General features: G+C 39.4%; 2 protein-coding genes and 2 pseudogenes across 3 annotated transcripts; 1 reads left to right on the forward strand and 3 right to left on the reverse strand.

Moving 5' to 3' along the window:
• The first annotated feature begins 5088 nt into the window (after window positions 1-5088).
• On the forward strand, window positions 5089-15282 carry CCDC117 (coiled-coil domain containing 117). 2 transcript variants are annotated; one of them, XM_039861999.1, is made up of 5 exons: window positions 5089-5458; window positions 6165-6215; window positions 9862-10086; window positions 10569-10706; window positions 12378-15282. In XM_039861999.1, the coding sequence occupies exons 1-5, from the start codon at window positions 5265-5267 to the stop codon at window positions 12613-12615; spliced, it is 846 nt and encodes a 281-aa protein (XP_039717933.1). In that variant the 5' UTR covers window positions 5089-5264; the 3' UTR covers window positions 12616-15282. The 2 variants fall into 2 exon arrangements, with proteins under 2 accessions (XP_039717933.1, XP_039717934.1); XM_039862000.1 differs by lacking the exon at window positions 5089-5458 and adding an exon at window positions 5730-5834.
• A 2654-nt stretch (window positions 15283-17936) lies between these two features.
• Window positions 17937-22611, reverse strand: XBP1 (X-box binding protein 1). The gene is given in 6 exon segments (XM_039861998.1): window positions 17937-19089; window positions 19395-19478; window positions 19481-19540; window positions 20245-20373; window positions 21171-21267; window positions 22334-22611. Coding segments are annotated over 6 exon segments (1164 nt in total). The 5' UTR covers window positions 22570-22611; the 3' UTR covers window positions 17937-18531.
• Window positions 22612-23833: 1222 nt separating this feature from the next.
• LOC120601996 (60S ribosomal protein L35a-like) lies at window positions 23834-24217 on the reverse strand (annotated as a pseudogene).
• A 1365-nt stretch (window positions 24218-25582) lies between these two features.
• LOC120602060 (uncharacterized) lies at window positions 25583-25700 on the reverse strand (annotated as a pseudogene).
• Window positions 25701-25970: the final 270 nt, after the last annotated feature.

The following is a 25970-nucleotide window of genomic DNA, read 5'->3' on the forward strand; positions in this document are numbered from 1 at the left end:
CTCCCAAGCCCACATTGCTCCTAATATGGTGTCAGAATAAATCAGAGGTCTTGAGTAATTTGTGATTCTGCTCTGGTGTCAGACAAAGCCTGGTGTTAAGGACTGAACATTTCCCCCAAAAATTAATATATTGAAGCCATATATTTTGAGATGGTGCCTTGAGAAAAGTAATTAAAGTTAAATGAGATCCTAAAGGTGGGGCCCTGATAAGCAAGGATTAATGTCCTTAAAAGATACCAGAGAGCTCCCTCGCTCACTCTTTTCTACATTCATACACTGGGGAAAGGCCCTGTGAAAAAGCTAGGGAGAAGATGGCTCTCTACAAGCCAGAAATAGACACCTTCACAGAAACCGAAACGGACCATGCTGGTACCTTGATCTTGGACTTCCAGCCTCCAGATTATGAGAAAATTAATTTCTGCTGTTTAAGCCACCCAATCTATGGTATTTTGTTATGGCAGCCTGAGCTGACTGATATACCTGGGTTTCCTTCCCCAGTTCTGCCACTTATTTGCCGTTAGTCCATCAATGTGCTAAGCTTCATTTCCTCTTCTTTAAAATGGTGATGATAATAGTACCTACCACACAGGGTTATTGTGAAGATTAAATTAAATAAATTATCTATGCAAATTGTTTAGCACAATGCCTAACACATAATAAGTACTCGAATGTGATTTTTAAAATGATAATAACTACTTTCATTATTTTCACTTTGTTAGGTATGATAATAGCATTGTGGTAATTTTTTTGAAAAAGTATATATTAGATAAACACTAAAGCATTAACAAATAAAATTTGATTCTGGGATTTGCTTAAAACAATCATGAAAAACTCTTATGCCCTAGCATTTCCTGTTTACATATTATATCCCTCTTTTTGCCCTCACAGCCACACATTTTTCATACCAATAGTCATAATGTACCAATACTTTTATGATCTGAAAACAAATGCTGCTTCTGAGAAGGTGATCAGCTATTTGGAATTTCATTAGCAACATCTGAACATGCAGGTTTCACTCTGCCCTTGACAACAGTGGGTATTGCTATTTTTTAGCATGAGCATTATTAGTTCCTTAGGGATTGTGATGGTTAATTTTATGTGTCAACTTGACTAGGCTAATGGTTGCCCAGATAGCTGGTAAAACATTATTACTGGATGTGTCTGTGAGGATGCTTCTGGAAGAGGTTATTATTTGAATTGGGAAACTGAGTAAAACAGATGGCCCTGTGATGTAGGTAGGTATTACCCAATCTGCTGAGGACCCAGATAGAATAAAAAGGTGGAGGAAGGGTGAACTGGCTCTCTCTCTGCTTGAGCTGAGACATCCATCTTCTGCCCTTGGGCATCCATCTTCTGCTCCTAGTTCTCAGGCTTTGAGACTCTAATAGGGACATACACCATCAGCCCCCTGATTCGAAGGCCTACATTACATTATTGGCTTTCTTGCTTCCTAGTTTGCAGATGGCAAATGCTAAGATTTCTTGGCCTTCATAACCATGTGAGTCAATTCCTAATATATATATATTAGGAACCAATATGATATAGAGATATAGATATAGATATAGATATAGATATATATCTCCAATTGGTTCCATTTCGCTGGAGAACTCTGACTAATACAGGGATCTTCCTTTGAATATGCATTTCATGGATGCTCAGAAGGAAAGAATGTTTCTATTTGTAGAAAGCAATAATGATATTCCTGGCTTTGGAATAAGTCAGATCTTTCCAGAACCATCATTTTTAACTGACTTTCAGACAAGTCCTTCACCTCTCTGAATCGTAGTCTCTTATACAGCAAAGTGGTGATATTAACACTAGTAGAGAGTTATGGTGGAACTGTCATGAAATAGTACACTTAGTACAGTGGCTGGTACATAGTGAGTGCTCAAAACATGCTTGCTGCTGGTCTTGATTGCTTTTGGCCTCTTGTTTTTAACCTCGTGTCTTAGTCCATTTGGACTGCTATAACAAATATGATAGACTGGGTGGTATAAACAACAGAAATTATATCTCACAGTTCTAGAGGCTAGAAAATCTGAGATCTAGGCACCAGCAGATTCAGTGTCTAGCGACAGCCCATTTTCTAGTTCATAGAGGGCCATCTTTTAGCTGTGTTGTCACATGGTGGAAGGGGCAAGGGAGCTCTTTGGGGTCTCTTTTATAAGGGAATGAAGCCCATTCATGAGGGCTCTACCCTCATGACCTAATCACTTCCCAGAGGCTGCACCTTCTAATTGAGGATTAGAATTTTCACATATGAATTTGGGGAGGGGGGGACATAAACATTCAGTCCATTATACCTTGTCATATTAGACATGTTTATCTAAAAAACACTTATTCTTTATCTGACTACAAAGTAGTACATATTCACTAGAAAAGAATAAAAGCTTAAAATTTATCCCCAGAAAGTGCAAGTTCTGATAATCTCACCTCTTATGGGTTATTGCCATCAACAGTTTGGTTTGGTGTCTTTTCTTTCAGAGGGAATGAAGTCTAATAATTTTGCATTAATATCCTAACAAGGTTGTTGCTTGCTAAACTCTATTAACTAATGACTATTAATTATGTAGACACATTATTTATTCTCTCTAAGCCTTAGTTTTAACATTTTTATGTAGAGACATGAGTACTTGTGGTCCGGTTGTGAGAGTAAAATGAGAAAATGCAGAGCTCTTACGTGTATATTATATACTAGCACACAGGCATGTGTGTATGCACACACACAAATAAAAAAGACTGGAAGAATATTCACGACAATGGCATTTCCTGCAGGATGGCATTAAGGCGATTTTTATTTGCTTCTCCATACTTTTGTCTCCACCTTCACTAATTTTCTACTAAGAACTTCTGTTCATTTTATAACCAGAAAACATGTTTTTAAAAAAGATAATATGAGATTAGTCACCAGGAGAAAGGAGTCAGGAAGGGATTATCAGAGTATCTGTATGTCTCTGACATGCCAATCCTATGATAGGTAAGCTGGAAGGAACTCAAAGAGGCAGCCCTGGAATGTCACTGAGAAGAAGAGATGCTCTCAGTGGCCGCTGTCAAGTTCTGTTGCAGCTCTCCCCAGACTAGTATAGGAGAAGGTACACAGTAATCCTGTCTTTTGCTTCCAGGAGTCTGAAACCTGAAGGAGTATCTCTCAGACATACTATAGTGAAATTGTCTCTGATTCCCCTATACCACTTTCTTCCAGAGAATTCAGTGAGATGGAACAAAGCCTTGCAGTCTAGAACAGGATCTAAAGTCTCATACCTGGGGTTGAACTCCTTCACTTACAGCTGAGGAAACTGGAGACCATAAATTGCCTCAGTTTTCTTATCTCTAAAGTGGGGGCAATAAAAGCATCCAATTTAGAGTTACTGTGAGGAATACTTCATTTAATCTGGGTAATGTACTTGGCAAATAGGCAGTATCTAAAAAATGATTAATTCTAGTACATTGCCCGATAAAGGTATGCAACCTGGTATAGAATTGTGAATCAAAGAATGAAAGAATGAATCTGGGCATTCAAGAAATATAATTCAAGAAATATAATTAGGTAGGAAAAAAATTGCAGAATAACATATAGAGTAGGACTCCCTTTTTATAAATATATCTTTATATTTATATGTGTATATCACATCATCGGAAAGGATTTTTTTTTTTCAGGTGAAGAATGAGGTGGCCATTTGTAGAAATGACCCAGAATGTTATATTTTATATCCAGTTGCAGTAAGTAGGGTGTTACATTAGGGAGGCAAAACTAGATTGTAAATGGCACTAAGAAAACTGCAGCCTAATCCATTATATTACATTAGGAAAAACATATTAGTCTGTTTTTTCCTAGACCTAAGTGAGGGCAATGGAAATGGAGAAAGATGAAGAGAATCTGGAAGCATTTCAGAAATAAAGCCCATAGGAGTCGCTAACTGGTTAAGTACAGGGGTGAACACAAAAGAGGCATCAATGATGTCTAGGTTTTGCTTAGAAAGAGAAGAGCATCTTCTGACAGTTGAAACTAGCCTGGTACTATCAGGTTGGACTTGGTTTCTGTATGTTAAACAATTTCCCAAAATGTCAATATCAAATAAGGATAGAGATGTGACTTCGATGATTCAAGATAAAAACAAGACTACTTCCAAAAACAAAAAACAAAAAACAAAAAAACAAGACTACTCCCTAATCATGTCTGAACACAGAAAAAACTGAACATTGTTCAAACCACAAAAACGACCAAATATCCCTCTATGCTAGCTAATATGAAGGACTGTTGCTTCCTTACCAATTATAGGTTTAGGTTCCCTTCATTCCTTCCACCTTCTAGAAAAGATTGACTAAGATACTCAATCATAGAATTATTCCTGGTTCCCAACAGTATTAATTCTAGAGCAAAGCTCTGCCTCTTTGAAACATCCCCAAAATCACCCAAGACAGCCCAAATGATACAAAAAGCTTTTTCAAATACCCCTTAAGACACTCCCTCACTACGAGGAGTCAATAAAGACTTTCTTTGTTCAATTATAGATGTGTTCTTAGTGGTCTTTGGCTGAAGGGCATTGATATTGGCACAAGCAACTCAGACTGGATGATGGCGCAAGTCTTCGAGATGGGAAAAATGGAAAATGAGGCCTTATCATTGGTTGGGGTCCACTAACTCTGCTAGCCTCTCTGGCAAGCCTATGTCTGTGGATACCTCAAGCAGAAGCTGGACGGCTTCTCACAAGCGCTTTGAGGTACTTCCTGATCTTCCATGCTGTTCTCCCTAAGGCATCACCAATTTCATTTATATTAAAACATAGAAGGAATTAATAGCTGATATTTAAATAATCTGCATTATGTTCCAAGCAGTGTTCTAAGGGTTCGAGATATTTAATTCATTTACTTCGCCCATCAACCCCAGAGGATAGGTACTATTATGATCGGGTTTTACTACCGCGAAAAATGACATACACCTTGATGAGCGAGGATTCGAACCTCGGTCACATTTAACGCCCAGCAGAGCCATCCTCAAGCATTAGCTAAGACGAGGCAGGCATCTTGTTTGTAGTCTGCAAGGACTGCAACGCCCGGCATTCCGTTCGGCAGCGGCTCTCCACACACAACAAATCCCGGCGTGCCTCCTGGCGGCCCGGCGTGGAGGGTTCTAGAAGGCGTGACGTGGGGTCAAGAGCGGGCTCAGAGGCGGGTGCCTCTCGGCAGTTGCTGTGGCTGCAGCAGCCGGGCCTCGGGACACCGGCGACTGGGGCCGCCGGCGCAGCCTCTTCGTCTCCCCAGCCATGGCCGCGCTCGGCCGTCCCTTCAGCGGCCTCCCTCTGAGCGGCGGCTCGGACTTCCTGCAGCCGCCGTCACCGCCCCCGCCGGCCTTCCCCGGCCGGGCCTTCCAGCCGGGGGCGGACGACGCTGAGCTGGCCCCGCGGCCCGGGCCCCGCGCTGCCCCGAGCAGCCCGGGCGGGAGTGCGGCGCGCGGACGGTGAGGAGCCCAGCGGGCGCGGGGCAGGCGGGCGGTGCGGGCAGGGCGGGGGCTCCCTCCTCGCGACCTTCCGCGGGGAAGCTTCTCAGCCCCAGTTTACAGATGAGGAAACTGATCCCCAGAGACCTTAATAGTGAGTCGCCGGAGGTCGCACAGCCCGGGAGTCCCGTTAGGACCTCGGACCGCCTGCGCCTTCAGGAAGTGAGGAGACTTTTTCCAGCTCTTCCAGGTCGGGCCAGGATTGGAACCAGGGCCGAGTGGAGCCTGGATGTCTCCCTGGCGCGTACACACCTCGCTCCCCTACCAGGCTCCGCGCCGCCGCTGATGGGAACAAGTTTTGAGTGCTTGTCGGACACTCAGCCTCATCATATGCAAAGTGGGACCGAAATGGGTCCTCCTAGCGATCTTGGAAATAAGTTCTTAGCACAGTGCCTACCCCAAATACGTTTTCCCTACGTGGGTCTCCCCAAATTTATCTCCCATACCCTGACAGAATGAGAAGTTTAGATTTCAATCTTTAGATAGGTCATGACCACCCAACATTTTCCTTATTGACTGTGATCTGTATATACATTCCACTCGGCAATGACAGGGACTACTGGCTTCGTGCGGGGCGGGAAAGCTTATTGGAGCAAGAGAATGGAGGCTGAAAGCACAAGCTCAATAAATTTCTCAATTGACCGATTACTTTTATTTGTTTCAACAGTGTTTCAGTTCCCTGTAAAAAGAAACACAAGCTAGAGCAGGAGGATGAAGAGTAAGTTTCAGGTGCCATTTTTTCACGTTACGGTCTCTTAATTTAACCTAATTTATGTCCTCAGCTACTTACTTAAGCGAAAAGATGAGACACTAAGTGTCTGAAAGGCACAAGAAACTGGTAACATGGGTTGCCTTTTAAAGAAAATAAGTAGGTGGCTGGCAGGTCAGAGTTTGGAAACTTTTTACCCTATAACCGATTTAAAGTTTGCATTTTGGGCCATGTGAACATTATTACATGAACAAAGTAAAGGAATACCAAATGTGTAAAGGATATATATTGAGTCTTAAACGTCATGTTCGTAATTCTCCCCAGAGGCAACTCCTGTTACCTGTTTCTCCTGTGGAAGATAATTTAAAAACTTGCAAGCTTATAATTGTATATACCTCTGGCTTTTTACATTTGTAAGAAGATACTGTTCACACTGCAACACATTGATCTTTTCATTTTACTTTCCCGTAGCTTCTTGCATATAGTCACATAGAGTTCTATGTAATTTTTCAACAGTTGAACCGAATTCTCTTGTAAGGCTAGGTGTAGATAATTAACCATTCTGTTGATGGATTTCTAAGCTATTTCTGGTCTTTTACTATTACTAACGAATCTACCATGACCATTGTTTTTAAGTTCTTTTATATATTTGCAGGTAGGTGAATGGATTTCTAGATGGAGAATTGCTGGGTTTTAAAATGTATGCATTTTAAATTTTGAACAAGAGTTGTTGCCAGTTTATACTTTTAACAGTGGGAATGCCTATTTGTCCATCCTCTCACCAGAACTGTATTTTCAAACTTCTTGACTTAACTTATAGGTTAAAAAATATATATATATATATCTCATAGACAGTCTGTGAAAAAAATGAGTGAAAAAAGTCCCTAAAGAGGATGTGCAGTTGACCAACCAAATGAAAATGTCTCACCTCATCAGTCTTTAGGGAAGTGGACATTGAAGCCACAGTGAAATACTCCTCTACTACCAGATATTAATTGGAGCGCTCATGGAGCATCAGGAACTCTCAAACACTATGGATGAGAATGTAAATTGGTACAAGCACTTTGGGAAACAGTTTGGCATTATCTAATGAATTGAAGGCACATGCAACCTCCACCAGTTTCCCTCATGAGTATGTACGTGAGCACATCGGGAGACACGAAGTTTATAGCATCCTGGCTCATAATAGCTCAAAACTGGAAACAATTCAAATGACCCTCAACAGTAAAATGTATACAGTATAATTCTCTAAATATAAGGTTCAAAACCAGGCAAAACTAAACATTGTTCAGGAGTGCATATCTATATGTGATAAACATGCTTTTTACAAAGGAAGTAATTACCATAAAAGAGTTTACCTGTAGGAAAGAGGGACTAGAATACCATTTTGGGATGGTAGCAGCTTATCTTGAAGGTTATTTTTCATGAGTGTTTGTTTTGCAGTTATTCATTAAATTATATGTATTTTTATGAGCATAGGATTTTACAGTTAAAAAATTTGATAATATAGCTAGATATACTTTATGCTTATAGTTTGTATCTAATATTTAGTTTGTATTTTGTAAATTTTAAGTGAACATCTTTTCATTTAAGCCATGTGTGTTTAATTTTGTGTGAATTGTTGATATTTATGCAAATTTTTTATTGACTTACTGGTCTTTTTCTTGTTTATCTGTAAGAAATCTTTGTTAAATCAGCAGTTTATTAAGTGTGTTGTAAATGCTTTCCCCAAATTTGTCGTTTGTCTTTTGACTTTATGATTTATTTACTTAGTCAGCAGAAACTTTGGATTTTCTAACCTTGTTGATACATAAACTAATAAGACAGTAGATTTGAAATTTGCCCTAGTTTAAAAACTGCTGGTCCAGACATTTGTGTTCTTTATTGCCTTGGGATTGCTATGGGTACACAGGAACCTCTTTGCTTTTATCTTTTGGGGGCGGGGAGTCCCTATAAGAAAAAAGTTTTTGAGATTATTGAATAAAGGGTTCCAGTGTTGAAAATAAAAAGTTTGAAGTGTAAAACCTATTGACTTAAAAAGTTAACCACATTTAATTTACATATGAAGAGATTGAGGTCCTGAGAATTTGAGGGACTTGACATTTGCATATCTAATGCCCAGCTTCCACTTCTGTAGCTGTTATCAGTACTGTGAAGTCTTTTCTATCACATTTTCTTTGGGACTTAATCACCATTGATCTCTATTTATTTGCAAAATAGACCTACAATCATGAAATAATTTAGTACAAATCCTTCTGGTGGTCAGAGATCAGGACCCAATTCACACTCAGTTGCATTTAATAGTTGAATTGTTAGATGTGCTAGGAAATTACCTATTTTCTCTATATTTATTCTGCTTTTCTTAGCTAGTTTTTTCTTTGCTGAATTTTTTCTTTTAAAACATATGTTAAAACTATCCAAATACTACATAAATATTTCCAATATAGCTAGACATTCTTTATACTTTCTTATGAATTAAAACTAATTATAACTAAATACATTTAATTGTTGATTCCAATCAAAAATCTAGGTTCAGGAGAGCATTATTGCTTTTAAGGTTTCATGTCACCAAAGACTTTAATGTTCATTTTTGTAGTCTTAACACGGAATGGAAACTTCTTGTAAAATCTGTGCCTCTTCTTTTGACCTTCAGTTTAGAGAATGAGAAGCTGTGGTAGCCATTTATGAGTTTTGTTTTTGTTTTTGTCTTTTTTGCAGAGCTACATTCTGGTCTTGAGATTACACTTGCTGATGCCAAGTCAATAAAGCACTTTTGGTCTAAATAATTAAATAGAACAGGGCCAGTTGTCTGTTTAACTTGCTCCAAACAGCTTTCAACTAAACTGGGTATATCATAGTGTTAGCAAATGCTTGTTCATGGTAAGAGTTTGAACAGTTGGACTTTTCTAAAGAGGTTGGAGTTTTTAATGATAGTGGCACAGAAGTAGGATTCAGGAGCTCTGGGGTCTGGTGCCCAACTTGTATCTCTCTGTTACATGACACTTTGGAGGGGATGCTTTTGCTATTTTAGGTTCCAAATTTGTAAAACAAAGAAATTGGATTTAATGAATTCGAAGGTCTCTATGAAATACGTTTTTCTAGAAAGTGAGCATCATTTACGTTGCAGAGTGGGAGAATAGTGCAACCCATTTTTCAGGAACTTATATAGCCAGATAACAGTGTGACGTTTTGCAGAGGACCAAGAAATCAGCAACATCATCAGCACCTGTAGTGCTTGGAACAGACCTTATAAGGCATATATTTTTGCCGTAAGGGAATAGAGGATGCCTACATAACACCTTACCATATGACCAGTTTGCTGGAACAGCAGCAGTATGACACAATATGGCTAGGGCTTAGTTCCTGCTTTGTAATTTCTGGTTTCCTTATTCCCACTTGAACTATCTAGAGCCAAAAAATAGGAATGACTTTAAGTTCTGACACTGAACCTTCTAATCTGAAAAGTCCTAGTTTGGCAGAGAACAGTAGAAAACATCTCAAGGAGGCTGTGAAAATGATAGAAAAGAAAATGCATGATTTTTCATCTTGTAATCACACACCATCCAAATTTTTTTTTTTTTTTTAATAAAAGAATGTGATTACAGATAGGGATGATATTTATATTAGGATTTTCATTAAAATTTTTTTTTTCCAGTTGTCCAGTAAGAAAGAAAAGGCTAACTGAAGCAGGGCTCTGTGCTGGTCCTAATGACTGGATTCTTTGTGCACATCAGGATATAGAGGGTCATGGAGTAAATCCATGCACTAGTGGCCTTTCTGCACCTGCCATGTTAGATGTTATTTGTGAAGAAATGGATCAGACAACTGGAGAACTGCAGTGTGAAGTTGCCAGAAGGAGGCTTCAGGAAATTGAGGACAGGTAAATGGACACTGTATGTAGCTGGCTCGTTGCTCTTCCTATGAAACATCTCTACTCTTAAGCTAGTCTAATTCATCGCTAGATATCTTGATCCTCAGCCTCTCAGTGAAACTATAAAAATCAGGGAACTCAAAACATACACATTAAAGTAAGTTCTCACAGAACTGTACAGAGCATTTTCACTTGATAGTAACTATCTCTGAATATTAATTTTTGGTTTATGGGAGTTTTCAGTGACAGATTCTTCAAATTTGATTGCATTTAATGTAAAACTTTGTTAAATGAATTACATATAGAAGTTAAATGTTAACTTCTATATGTAATTTTTTCACCCATGTATAGCCTCATATTTTACTTGACCTTTTGTTGTATGTAGCACCCATTGCTTTTATCCTTTATATTTTTTAAGTTTTGTCCAATTACTAGAATATAGAATAGCTTAACTAAATTCTTCTTTCTCTGCTTCTGCTGCCTTTATTTAGGATAATTGACGAAGATGAAGAAGTTGAAGCTGACAGAAATATTAACCATCTCCCCAGTCTTGTCCTTTCTGATACCATGAAAACAGGTTTGAAGAGGGAATTTGATGAAGTCTTTACAAAGAAAATGATTGAGTCCATGTAAGTTTAGATTCTTGGTTTCCATTTAATTATGATCTTGGAAAACTCAGTGTCTTTAGACACTGCCTGTCCTATCCTAGCCATCTTTTCATCTCCTGATCACCAGCCAAGTGAAGAAAGCACAGTAGGTTTTATATGAGCAAAATCCTATAAGCAAGCATGAGTTTGAAGTATGCAGGAGTGGTTGCCTTGCCTAGTTATCCCTGGATTCTTTTGAAGTCCTGAAATGCTCCATAGTCTGTTTGGGAATGGGAGGATTGGCAAGAAAGAGCCCATTCTCTTAAATTCTTGAGATAACAGATGTAGGAACCACATTTCAAAACCTCTTGTTTACCTGGCTTTCTCAGTTATCCAGGAACACCATTGAGACCCAGGAAACAAATAAAATATGCCTCCCAGCAGTCAAAATAGTAATCACAAAGGCTATAAATCAGAGCTCATATACTTGTCTCACAGGGCATAGCCCCTCAGGCCATTAGCATTAAGGACTGTTTTGCCCCTAATTTAGACTGATCAAGGAGCTCAGTTCTCTGGTTTCCTAGATCTTCAGAGGAGAAACACAAACAACTAGTGAGAACATAACAAACTAACTCATAGTAGAGAGTAGTGAAAGTATAGTGTGAGGACAAGAGAGGAAACTGGAAAGGAAACCTAAGAACCTAAAAAGCAAAGCAGTGTAGGGCTCATTAACTTAAGAACTAACGATAACCGTGTAATTCTTATATTTCTTGAGCCTTTGTGATCTCGGGTCATCATTATCTGCTGTAGGCAAGTTATAATGTACCATTTAGGTGTTGCCTAGAAAAGACTTCAAATAGACTTGATAGTGAGGATACAGATCACTGAAAAATTCTCTTGGGACACCAGTCCCAGTGATGCTAGGTAGATGAGACATTATCGCCTTTGGCCAAAATCAGTTCAGCTGCTGCTTAATGTTAGATCGCAGAGATTTTGCTTAGCCCCCTAGCTTGAGCGTATAATTAACTACCCAGCCATGAGGGGGTATAAATAGTTTAGTCAAGAGTAAGCGGGTCACAGTGCTCTCCAGCCTAAAAAATAGCACTTTCTGCTTACTCTTGATAATTTTCCAGAAACCAGACTTCGAGGTATTCTTCGTTGTTTGTGTTTTATTTTGCCTTACTTGCCTTTGTGTCTCAAAAACCATCAAACCATTAGTGACTGGAGGAAGGCTGGGTGGCGGGGAGCAGATACAGGCATTGGGGACATAATCATTTTGGCTTACTACATAAAGCATTATACTTATAGCTATACTAAGCAAAGGGCATACGGAGATACTTTTAACGTGTTTGTCCAGTGTTTCCTTTTCATTTATAATGATTTAGTACAAGATAGTAGCCCACATCTGCTAATATTAACCACAATTTTAAAAGTGATAATGTTAAATCAAGGACCTCTATTTTTCACATTGGACATTTATATTACTGCAACATCAGTACAACCAGTTAGTTTGGTTGAAAGTGCATGTAGAATTGTAAAATTTTATATATTTGAGTGGCCTTTCTAAAGATTAATTGAGATTATGATAAATCTGTTTTGATGCCATCAGTTCATAATTCTGCATATCAGGTAGCAGACATTAGCTTTTCAATACATATCTTTTATTTTCACTTTCTAAAACTTTTGATAAAAATCTGTTTTATTATGTCTTAGGAGCCGTCCTTCCATGGAGCTTGTGCTCTGGAAACCTCTCCCTGAACTCCTTTCTGATAAGCCAAAGCCATCATCTAATGCTAAGAACTACCCAGGAGAGAGCCAAACTAAGCATGCCGCTGCTGGCACTACCTTCCCTAGGAGAACTGAACTGTTCTTGGAACCTCGACAAACAGGGATGCCTATTTACAACAGTTTGGAGATAGCTGCTTGTACAGAAGAAGAGATGGAACTCTAGAAACATGTTTCTATACTAAAGTTGTCAAGTTTTAGAAGGCTCATGTGTTCAGTCATGAGCCTACATATATAGTATAGGGACTTGAAAGTTTTATGAAATGGGTGTAATATCTCTGCCTGTGATTTGGGGTGGGATTCTCATTTTGGGTAGCCATTTCTTGAATTCAACTTTTTGCCAAGGAAGCTTGTCTCAAGGGAAAATCTGTTTGTTTTTTTTAGAGGGATTAATGTGAGATTACAGTCTGCAAAGGCAAGTGTAGAAGCTTTATGTGTAAGGGTGACTTAGGTCATCTGTCACATTGTCTAAACCATTTATATACTTGGAGCATACTCAGACACTTGAAAAAGATGCATTAAGAAAGAAGGATACTCCTAGTACAACTGTACCCAGACAGTTGAGTCACAACTTTGTAGATAATGAGCACTGTTTACAGTAGTGACTTTATAATTGGGGAGAAGGAGGGGAAAAAGCAGTAGCTAAAGCCTATTGCTAAGAAATTTAATAGAGACTCTGAAACTTGTATATTAGTTGTCAATTCAATGTAGCTATATTGATTAAATAGCCAGTAGCATTGTGGCCCACCTCCTTGCCTCAGAAAATGTAGTTAAAATACAAAGAAAAGCTTTTTCCTTTGAGGCTTTTTTGCCTTGTGCTACTATTGCTCCTTGGTTTCCCTTGCATAATTAATAAGCCCAGCTATTCAGTAATGTTTACAACTTAACTTTGTTAAGTTTTAAAGATTTTGAGGTAACCTATGTGCAAATTGTCTGTGGGAGAAGCATCCCTTAGGTAGTCTCGAGGAAGTGCTGTGTCAGCTAAGCCCAGCATTGATACTTGTAGTTAAAAAATGATTGTACCTGTATTAGCAAATTGAATTTTTAATGTTAATTTAGAAAACAATGAGGAATTAACTGAGAATATATGGGCAGACGACACTGAAATTTACTGAAATAGCCAGTTTGCCTGGTGCTTCAACTATTGTGCAGTAGCCTAAAAATTAGTAGAGAATAGCTTCCTGCTAGCAGGAGATCTTCATCTTGAGGACCTAAACTGCCTCAAGGTATCCTTTGGGAATAACCAGGATTGAAGTTTTTTATTTCTCAGGAAGAACTCTTCTATGTGGCAAGGACTCAGTAGTGCAAAGTAAAATGACAATTCCTTTAGGGCTACAGAATATTCACTATAACTTATTAAATGGGTGTAATAGTGTAATACTGGCCCTTTCATCACGCAACAGGAGACCACCTCAGTTCTTTTTGTTTTTTCTGGGTTTCTTCCCCCTTTGTAGGAGAAGTAGATACCTTGCGTAGGGGAAAAAAATGGTTTATGCCAAGTAGAGGTAACTTTTTAGAAACCAGCTCCCAGGCATTTTTGAAACTCATGCTGAAATCCCTCCCTGTTAGCAGGTGACGTAGAAGTCACAGGTCTGTTAATTGGACTGTTTGTTTTCTTGCCTTTTGTTCCTGCTTTCTCTATTTCTGTCTGGATAGTCAGGAAAAGATGTAATGTTTAATATTTAAACAAAATATTTAATGTCTACACAGTAAAATTAATCGAACTTCAAACCAGTATTGAAACCAGTTGGAAACCAGCTAATAGTTTCTTAATCTCAGATTTAGAGATGAATGTAAACTGTATTCTGTTGAAATCTGTAAGTGTTTGATTCATGCCGTTCGAAAAACTCCTGCTTTTAGATAGTTTTTAATGGGACCAACTTGCAAAGTTTGTAGCCTAAAATCTCCATGCTAAAAAATTTGTTCCAGTACAACTCAAAAACATGAAGTGACTGCTCAGAATTTGGAGTTAGTTTCAATGTTATGGTGGAAGGGGAGGTGACAGCTTTCTCAAAAAGGACCCAAACACACTGATTGTCTTCTATAGGAATTGTTGGTCAGGCCTCTGATCGAAGCTCTGTATGATGAAAAGGAGGAAAGAAGAGCCCCCAAACAAGATTGATACCATTGGTAAATATAGGAGAGAATTAAGATTCTGTTCATTAAAATCCAAATAGAACTTGTTTCAGGAGTCAAGCTATCTGGCATAACAATTATTTCTGCAGGAAAATGGATGTTTAATGCTCCTTTTTAAACTTCTTACATATGTTTGTACAAAAATTGTCTTCATCTTTGTGGTGCTTATTCATCTGAGCCGACTCCACAGTTCCCTTGCCTCTGCTTTGTTTTGTAATATAAAGCTTTTGCTTTTGCCTTAAGGTTTCCCTAGGGGAATAAGAGGTCTTTTCATTTTGTACAGCTTTTTCAGCATGGATCAAACATTGGCTTTCTATGCTAATGTGTGAAGAGAAAAAAAGTATCTAAAGCAGGTGAGCTTTAATGAACAAATGTATATTTTCTCTGAGTTTAAGTAGGGTGTGTGTATTTTTTTTTAATTAAAATGAAAGTCCAGTTTTCATAAAAGTCAATTTTTTAAAATCTCATTTTTGAAAAGGTGCAAATATAAAATTTAGAAAAATAACTAGAACGATGAGAATGTTTACCAGCAAGTTCATTAATTGTTTTGGATCTGGAACTTGGTTTTGTTTTTAATAGTGATAAGAATGGTGCAGTGCTAAGAAAGTTCTGGAAAATGCTTTCAATTTTACTTTAAAATGAGAATTTGGTGTTTATGTATTGTTTTCAATAAAACTTCGTGTTTTGGACTTTTTGAGATATTTGTATTCCTATACTTAAGTAAATGAAATAGCTACTTTGCTTTCCTTTAAATTGTATTTGAATCAGCATTCATATCAGTGAAAGGCTTAAATTTATTCTGCAAAGATGATTATGTTAGGTTAAAGGTAAATTTTTTTGAATGACTTAGCTATTTCCAAAACAGGCAGACTGTATTTTTCCATTCTAAAACTCATAGAATGCATTCCACTCCACTTAGCAATTCACTACTGTTGTCAGTCAACAGCATTGATTGGCAATGGTGATTGATTGCCAGTACTCAAATGGCAGTGGTGACTGAGTCGTCAAAAATAACGTTCAAATATGGAGTAGGAAACGAATGGTATATAGAGTTCACAGTTTTGTTGTTTTTATAGGTTTAGGACCTTAAAAATTAAGGAATAAAATTGCATGATGTGCAGTTACATGGTCATTCCTTCAGAGTTTACAGGTCACTGGGTGGCAGTATTGCCTACATATTTAAGCACCCATTGTTTGATGAATGTGTATTCTTGATTTGTGGGCAGGTGGAGTTAAGTTTGGGTTGCAATTACAGAAAACTCAGGATATTCTGTTTTTCACCAAAATTGGGAAATCACAGCTCAAAGTTATCTAATTTGTTTTACAGGTTTGTAAACTAAAACTTTAGTAGTGACAAATTAATATAATCCATCTCACCAGGTCCAGTGTTCCTACTTGACAAGTGGTTTTACAGTCTTTTTGCAGCAACACCTAAAATGCCATTTAGTTTTTATTGAAATCTACATATAATAAAATGTGATTCGGGGAGTGTAACAATAAATTCCTTGAGGGGGCATGTAGTTTTGTGTATGTAAATTTAGTTCAAATATTCTGCCAATGGCATTTTAGAGATGAGCTGCATGTATGTAGTTAGAATACAGTGTTAGACTGCAGCCCCAGCAAGATAAAGATACTGTCTTTTAGCAACTGATTAGTGGATAAACAAGCCAGTCTTCCTGACCCTTAATGAACATTAGAATTCACAGGGTCAAGATTTAATTCTTAGATTAGAATTTAACTGCCATAAAATGTTCCTGGAGTGGGCAGTATTACCTTCTGCCTACAGTTCTGTGCCTACTTTGTGTCTACTTTAGTAGTATACCTAGAAAAGCACACATAGATTGGCATCACAAAGCCAAGGGAAATAGTGTGCACGCATCTTTCACCTGATTGTTTTAATCTCAATTAAGAACAACCTTTTGCATTTAATAGAAATCTTGTTTCGGTTTTGCAGGAAAGTGTCTTGATTTTTATTTCTAACCATTCAATTTAGTGTTTCAGTATGAAGATGTCCTTGAATACCAGGTGTTTTCTCAAGGCTGAGGATAGTGTTTAGTAATTTTCATCCATCTGTGCAGGAAATGAAAACCCTGATAATCTACAGTTTATGTATGTCCTGTGTGTTATTCCTGTTTGTACAGCTGCCTCTTTCATGTGATGTCATTGAATGTAAATTACTTGAGCTTCATTCGCCAGATGCTTATACTATTATGATGGAGGCTTAAAATGCATCTGTAATTACATCTGCCTACACAATCCCTAAATAGATTGTCAGCACTTAAGTTTTCAGTTATAGAAAATCAGGTGATCATGTTTTTAATCATGGGAACAGTTAGAGACTGTCCTTATATGTATAATAACAGAAACTCAGCCTAAGCAAGCTTGCATGCCAAGCACTAAGATTGGGCTTTGGCTTCAGTGACCAGGGATCTTAAAGCTGTCTTGCCTTCAGGTATGTTTGTGGCATGCCTCTAGTTACCCCAGAGTATTCCCTTGTACTTGGTTGAAATTATATCCTGCTTTGCTTTACTGCTTGGGACTTTGAATCCCACCCACTTTTTGTCTACTTAGTCACTTCAGCTTCTCCAGAGGTAGTCTTACTAAATGCTGGCATAGGTGAAATAATGTCTGTAAGGGAAGCCCTTTAATATCTTCAGAGGGAATTCCCAAGAGATGCACCATGAAGGATGTTAAGGTTATCAAGTCCAGTTTGGGGTTGTATTAGTGGTTCTAGGGTTTTTCTTTAACGGGTTCATTCTTTTGTGAAACAAGTTCTAGAGTATATGTAATTCTGTAAGAAATTAAAATCATTCCAAAGTAGACTAAGATAAGTAACTTTTGAGTGCTTGGGATGGTGCCTGGCATACACTAAGTACTTATAATGCACTGTACCATCTCTTTTGAGTCCTCTAACCATTGGAGATATTAACTATTATGCCCATTTACAGATGAAGAAACAAATGATATTGTATATCTAGGGCTACACAGCTAAACCAGTGGCAGAGTCTGACCCTGGGAGTTTGATTCTAGAAAATGCTCTTAATCCTTTTAATAATGGCAAGAAAATCTTGATATTTAATGGCATGTCCTCTCACATGAGATGGTATAGCAAAACAGTAGGTTAAGGGTTCTAGCTCTGCTACTTACTAGCTATGATATTGGTCAGTTAGGCTGAAGAAACTCAGGAATATAGTTAACTGCTCAGATTATGTCACGGCAGCCAGGAATTGAAGCAGTAATTAAGAGGGAAAAAACCTTCAGGCATTTTAAAAAATGGCATGCATTATTTAAGTTGGATACATCACTATTATGGCACAGAGAACACAGTAAGACAAGGCCCAACAAGGAATCAACAAAGAAATTGCATTGCACTTTTTAATTGCACGGTAGTTTTAAATAAATGGAGAAAGCACCTTCCAAGAGTTTGACTAGCAAGGAAAGATTCCATCAAGCATTTACATAGTAAATTTCTATAATTATACAAAAGATTCGTGATCTTTAATTGACTGTACACGAGGGAAAAAGACCCCCTCAGGTAGGTATTCTCTCTGCTTGCAGAAATAAACTAAAGGACCTAAAGACCTAAAATTGGAGGCAAGCCTGGGATGCTGAGGAAGAGAAATGATAAAGGGCCATTCATAAATTCCACGTCTAAGACCCTTGTCCAATGTCCCTTATATAAGTATTAGGGCAAATTACTGCCCTTAAGATAAAGGTACCTCAAAAGCTGGAATTCTGGATTATAGTAATATATGAGTACCTTCGACTGCTGAATGTCAAAAGACAATACTTGAGGTGACCTGTGAGGTTTGAACAAATACTTTAGAGGAATCCTCTAGGACTATACACCCTCCACTTTGGCTTTTTGAATGAAGCACAGACAGGCTTCTTTGCTATCTTCCAGGCAGTGTAAAAGTCAAGGAGAAGGACAGTATTGGATCATTCCTTAAACACTAATCAGCTGGGGAAAGAGTTCATTGGCAAAAGTGTCCTCCCAAGAATGGTCTACACCAAGCAAAGAGGACATGTCGCTGAAAGGGGAAGGGGATCCCTCATATCTACAGTCACTATAAGCATCCAGTAGGCAAGAAGATGGCTTCAGGCAGTGGCTGGATGAAAGTAGATCTGGGATACCCAGCTCTGGAATGAAGTCATCTTCCACAAGTTCTTCCTTCACTGAGACAGTGAATTCAGGGTGATCTTTCTCTGAGGGGCTGAAAGGTGCTTCCTCAATTTTCACTACCACATTAGCTTGGCTCTCTGTCTCAGAGGGTATCTCTAAGACTAGAGGTTTGGTATATACATGGTCAAAACGAATCAGTTCATTAATGGCTTCCAGCTTGGCTGATGACGTCCCCAATGATGGAGAAGGGGAGGCTGGTAAGGAACTGGGTCCTTCTGGGTAGACCTCCGGGAGCTGCTCCAGACTGGTAGACTCTGGGGAAGGACATTTGAGGAACATGACTGGATCCAAGTTGAACAGAATGCCCAACAGGATATCAGACTGCAAGAGACAAAAAAAATGGAGTCCAACTATTAGCATGCATCTGAGAATCTACCTAAAACATCTAGTACTAGGTTCCCTAATGTAAATTAATCATTATGCTATAGGATAACTTCTGGGCCCTACCAGACCCATTTATCTACACTTCATTCCATCTCCTAAATCACCTGGAAACAGGAAGGTAGTCAATGTTCACCCAACCCAAACTAACTTCTGCCCTCATCTGTCTGGTTAGGGATGTTGGGCATCAAACATATGGAATTAACTAGTTATGCAGCTCTTCAGTAAATTCAAATAACCCCTACCTCAGAGTCTGAAGAGTCAACACCATCAGAATCCATGGGGAGATGTTCTGGAGGGGTGACAACTGGGCCTGCACCTGCTGCAGAGGTGCACGTAGTCTGAGTGCTGCGGACTCAGCAGACCCGGCCACCGGCCTCGCTCCATTCTCCTGAGAGGAAAGACCAAAGTGAATAAAGGGCTAAAACAGCTGAGAATCCTCAAGGAAATGATCGCCAGGCAGCTGTGATTCTCAACTTTCAAGAAAGTTAGAAAAGTAATCTTCAGAGCTGAAATTTTCCCCTTACCTTTGTTGTTTACATTTTTTTGAGTCCCCCTCAAGAAGAAGAAAAGAGAGGTAAGACTAAATTTCCATTGATTTTCTATGCAATGAAATATTTTTATTCCCTAAAGATTCAAGTAGGACTGATATTCTTAAAATAATATCTCAATATTCTCCATAATAATGTTCCTAAGTAATAAAGCTCTATAGTGAATTTAGGCCGAGAATCTTTTTGGATAATTAAAGTCTGTCCTAAACACTACCTTCACAGAGCAGAACTGCCCCAGTGTCAATCTTAGACCACTTAAACATTGTCACTGAACTTGCTATAATCCATAAATCAAAGAACTATAATTTCAGTAGCATTTAAAGTCAGATTTGACTGGCTCTCTTATTCTTATTCTTCTTGATGACGGCACATCTTGTTGGCTATATCAGCATTTGTTAGTACTTGCTCTTAGAGAGTCATGTAACATTTTAATTATAGGATTTGGTACTATCCACCACACACTTGAATTAAGTGTCATTAAAGAGGTCATGTCACGTCACTTAAAACCAGTTCTCACATATGGCACCAAATAAAGGCTACTTACCTTGGTCTCTGTCTCCTCTTCAGTAACCAGGGCATCCATCCCCAAGCGCTGTCTTAATTCCTGGTTCTCAACTACAAGGCCATGAGTCTTCTCTCGTAAAAGCTGATTTTCTAGCAAAAGTTTTTGGTTCTAGAAGAAAGTTCATAAGAGGCTAGTAAAACATCTGATTCTTTCATTTAATACACCTGATGAAATGTCACTACAATTGATTTCCTTTGCTGCTCCTTGATCTTTGAGAAAACTATGGTTATCCAGTTGTTCACAGCAATATTAGAAGGCAAGGTCATAATTACTAAAAATAAGCTATTTAAGGAGTGCCATTTCGTGGAGTCACGAATAACACAATGCCTCCAACTAATATAGACCTCAGCAAAGGGTGACTTGAGGCTTTAATTTAGATAAGATGTTAAATCCTATCTTGAACTGGCAGGTAATAAAAATGGACCATAAAATCAAAATATGTAAAAAACAAAAACAAAAACAAAAACAAAAACCCAACATAAATAATCCTTATGTACTCAAAATGTGTAACTGGCAAAAATTTAAGATTAGGTGGACCCTGGAAGAGAAAAGGGACAGTTAATGGACTTTTGGCCAAGCCAGGAAGGGGCTCAAGTTTAAGCAATGATTTCCTATCTGCTCTTACTAATTTCTTAGTACTAACTTGATAAACATTGTTGTAATGTAATTTACCTACTCTGAAACAGATCTAGCACCACAGGCCAGAGAGTCAATCACTTCTCTCTTCAAGCTTCACCATTTAATCAACTACCTATCTACCCTAACTTAACCTTTTAATTACACGTTCAACTTCATTCTAAAGGGGCTGAAACAACGTGGGATGAGCAGCAAATACTGGAACATTCACCAAGGAAGGATGGATATACAATGGATAAAAGAAAAGAGTTTGGCCTTAAGTATTTTACCTCTTCTTCCAGATCTACTACTTGTTGTTCCAGCTCACTCATTCGAGCTTTCTTTCGGTCTCTGGCAGTCTGAGCTGCTACTCTGTTTTTCAGTTTCCTGAGAACAGAAGGGACATACCACAGAGTCATCTCAAACCTTATTAATTATATATTTATTTGGAAACTTGGCCAGCTGGTGCTGTCATATAAATTTACGATATAAGTAGAGTAATGGTAAAATACACTTCAAGCTCTTCCCCTCAATAAAACAAAACAAAAAATACAGCCTTCTTTCAATCTAGCTTGAAGCCCGGTTTTACTCTCTCCCATGTTGTTTTATTCTCTCCGAAATTGCGTCATCCACCTCAATCTCATTCCAGCCACGGCACAGGGGCTGGACACAAACATTATTCATCTTGCATCATAAGAAATTTCCTCCTCCCCTTTCTACTCCCCCGTTGCTTCCTGCCTCCATTTCCCTCAAACAGAATCCAACTTGGTCTGATTAAATCTAGTGAAGGCTGTAATCGTGCTGTCATAAACCCTCCCTCTCCAAACCGAACTCAAACAAGGGAGAGGTTGATGCCTTCGGCCCTAGTGCTGAGATCTTGGGCAGTCCCCTGATGGCGAGGGCCGTGTCTGTTAGAAAAGGCACTTAAATGAGTTCAAAAGTCATACTGATCACAAAAGAAGTAATAGTACAGAAGACTAAGTACTAGGCCTTTCTCAATCTCTTCAACTACCGTATGAAGTAAATACCATTTTAAAGACGCAGTTAGACTAGTGAGCTTTACAAGGCTCACAGTCCGTTCTTTCAACAGCTGTCATTTCAGTTGCCCCTCCAAAAAAGTAGTTAAACCAAGAAGCAGCTAATCGATTCCAAGTTCAGAAAAGCTGAACGACCGATCTGTGGTCACACAGCAAAAGGGCATGGGACCCAGGTGCTCACATAGCTAATTCTAGACATCTCTAATGAGATAGAAGAGAAAGAAAAAACCACCCAAGAAGCCCTGGACTCAACCCAACGTGGTGGATCTGGTCAGTACAGACTTCCTGCCCCGCCCCGCTCCGCGCCACGCTGGCACCGGACCCTCCAGGCCAAGGACGCCTGAGCGCTGCCCGATCCAGACCCAGCACCCGGTCTGGGTTTCAGATCCGGTTCCAGACCCCGGCCCCTCGCCCACCTCCGCAGCGCCTTCTCCTCGGGGCTCAGGTGTGTGAGGCGCTGTCGCTTGCGCGCCTGGGGTGGCTCCCCGCTCTCTGCCTCCGGGCTGGCCCCTTGCTGGCCCGGCAACATGAGTGGCAGAGCCCGGCCGGCCGGGGCTCCGACGGCAGCGGCGGCGGCGGCAGGCTTGCCGGACAGAAGCAGTACTTTGGGGGCCCCGGCGGCCGGGCTCTGCGCGGGTGCCACCACCACCATGGCTTCAGAGTCTCTACGCGAGTGCGCACCGCCGCCGCCGAGCGGCCTAGCCCCGCCGCGCCCAGCCTTTCTACGGTCGTGGCCTCTCGTGATTGGCCAGTGTCGCGTGACTCGCAGCCGATCTCGGCGCCCATTGGTTAGACGGGCCCTGCTGGGGGCGGGGCCAGGGCGTCCGGCGTGGCTGCCGCTGTTCCCGGTAGAGTGTGCTGGGGCATTTCCTGGGAGCGACCCGAGGTGTTGGTCCCTGAGCGGTTCCCCCGTTCCCGGAGGGCTGGGGGAGCCCGAGGCTCGTGTGGAAGGGTCCAGAGCCAGGCGGAGTTTCCTCAACAAACGTATTTCTCTCCCCTAGGCTGACGCATTTTCACCCGGAATGACCGTTTAATTCCAAACCGAAAAATTTCCAGACTGGTAGTTCTTTACCGAGAATAATAGATTTTTACTTCTACCCGACAGATTTTTATGTCGTGCGCCACTTCGGGCCCTGAATGGAGCGAAAGTCGTGAGAGCCCAATCGGGCCTTGGGTTAGAAAAAAATCCTGCAAAGAAATTCCGCGAATAAGTCTTTAGAAAATGAGATCGCACATTTTAAAACTAGGTTTAGCTTATGGTGAGGGCTTAATAAAACTATAGGTGTAGGAATACATGGTAATTTAATTTTTCTTTGCATTTCCAAATATTTTACTATGAGCGTACATTATGATTTTTAACGAAGAGAAAAATATTACACGTGTAAAAACGAGGGGAGGTTCAAGGCTGCTCAAACAGCCAGGCCCTGCGGTTGGAGCCACTGGAGAGCTCCTTTTGACAGAGTGCCACTGACTCCCTGGACAGCAGCTAGGGAGCAATGTAGACATACGAATAGTAAAACGGAGAAAATACCCCACACATGTATATTCACTTTTTTAAAGCAAATTACAAAATGTTAAGTTCCCTAGAATCACAAAGCAATACTTTTCTTTAATAAGTAGTTACTGCCTCCTCTGTCCTCAGCACTCTTTTAGGTTCTAGGGTTACAAAGATTAGTAAAACTCAGTGCTGGTGTTCGGAAGATATACAAAATGTGAAAAGATAGAATGGTTCTAGCTAATTCTTCTGTGTTAATAAGTCAGATTAGCTCTTCAACTGTATTTTGGTGGGGAGGAAACAGGATGGGAAGAAGAAACTAAAGCAATTCAGTCTCTGGATATACAGGCCTTTTATTTTTATTTTTATTTATTTTTTATTTATATTTTTCAAGAGAACAAATCCACTTTATTTACTAATTTTAAATCCGTGAGGGGTACAGCATTACATGGATTCTGTGTCCAATGGCCTGAGCAGGACGGTTGCTTTAGAATTTGGCACAAACCATGCCACTGTTTCCATGAGCATGAGTGAGTTACCTTTCCCCAGATTACCCTGGTTTTGTTCAGTTTGCCACCATGAGTCACCGTGTTGTTGTTTGCCTTGTGCACATAAGCACATCTCTTGCCTAGATAAAACAGTCTCATCTCAAACATAAACACCTTCAATTTTAAGAAGAGCAGTGTGTTCCCTCTGGTTTCCGAGACCCCACTTATAGCCAGCAAAAATGGCCTTGGACCATAGCCTTCCAGACATATTTGTTGTTTTAGAAGTCTTGTTCTCAGCTAGCCTCCACAGGCTCCAAGATGGCAGAAAAAGGAAGGCGATATACAGGCCTTTTAAATGGGGCACGGCTTCTGTTATTCCTAGGGCTATGCCATGAGTCTCCTAACGTGTATTTTCTTCCTCTAAATTAGCTAAGTAAACCAGTGACAATTTATTTAAAGTGAACTGGCCTAACTCAGGGCACCCTGAGCACACGCTGCTTCTGTGGATTGGAAAAGAAGTGTGGGTGATCAGAGACCCTGCAGGACAAAGAAGCCTGCCTCCTTTTCAGCTCAATCAGTTTTGGCTATCCGGGTCCAATAGTACCTCTAGGAATGGGAGATTCATTCCCGGGCTCTGAGACCTTTCGGGAGAAGTTTTTGGAGTAACTTCTGGTTAAGAACCACATCTTAATGTTAAAGAACCTTGGAAAGTTGTAAGAGGTTCTGAGAAAAGTTGTGTAACTTTCATGCAACCTTTTATTTATTAAGTTAACATTTGTAAACACCAAGAGAATGTCTGGCACTGTGAAAAAATCCTAGTGAAACTAATAGAAATTTAAATCATTTAGGCACACAAAAGACATGAGGCCCCTATTAAGGTGTCAATGAATAACCATGTGAAAAAGGCACAAGATGCTGAAACAGAAAAAAAGTGGGTAAATTGCATTTTGGTCTTGGTTAATGGGGTAGAAATGAAATGTTGAAATAGACTCTCCTAGTTTTGTTTTCAAGACCTTTACCTTTTTGATAAATTTAAAATCATGCTGAAACAGTAATTTGACCTATTACAGATTGCTATCCGTGAAGTCTCGAACACTCAAGTCCAAACTTTTGAAGTTTCATATCCTCTCTGTAAGATTAATCTGATCATTCTTGCATCAGATGTTATTACTATTTTAAAACATTTACTAGGCACTTGTGATAAGAGCTATAAAATATATAAAACACAAAGTTCTTAGTCTTTGTGAAATGCAAGAAAGTGATAAGAAACAAGTAGATCACTAAGTTTAAAAAAAGTTAATGTAAAAATATAAAACAAAACCAAGTAACAATCTGAAACTAAAATTCAAGAACTGCTCTGTCTAATATGGTAGCCACTAACCATGTGTGGCTTTGAGCACTTGAAATGTGGCTAATCTGAATTAAAATGTACTGCAAGCATGAAATACACACTGGATTTGAAGACTTAGTGTGAAAAAAAAAATAAAGTATCTTATTGATCATTTTTTATACAGATTATATTTGAAATGATAATAGGTTTGATATTTTGAGTTAAGCTGTTTTTTCAAATTAATTTTACCTGTTTTTTTAAATTGGCTACCAGAAAATTTTAAATTGCACAAGTGGCTTGCATTATATTTCTATTGGTCTAGATGATTTCTTTCTTTTTTTCTTTTTTTTAAAGCCTACGGCACCTTGTATTCCTAGGTGGTTTCCCATCCAAGTACAACCAGACCTGACCCTGCTTAGCTTCCAAGATCAGACGAGATCAGGCGTGTTCAGGGTGGCATGGCCGTAGACTAGATAGTTTCGATGTGGGAGATGGCACAGGTAAAGATAGAGAAAGAAGGGAAATAAAGTGTGCTAAGATTCCTGCCTTGTTCAGGAAAAGATATGCATAATGATTAATCCTAGACACTATTAGAATAAATAGGAGTATTAATAGTGACTTTAGAATTAAGATGCACGTACCCCTCAGGATACACAAAGACTTTACAAGCCACATGTGGGTACATGGATAAAATCTCTTCCAAGATCCATACGCCTGAGAACAATGCCTCTGAAGCAGAT

The sequence above is a fragment of the Pteropus medius genome, unplaced genomic scaffold, assembly GCF_902729225.1.
Source record: "Pteropus medius unplaced genomic scaffold, Ma_sr-lr_union100, whole genome shotgun sequence".
NCBI lineage: Eukaryota > Metazoa > Chordata > Mammalia > Chiroptera > Pteropodidae > Pteropus > Pteropus medius.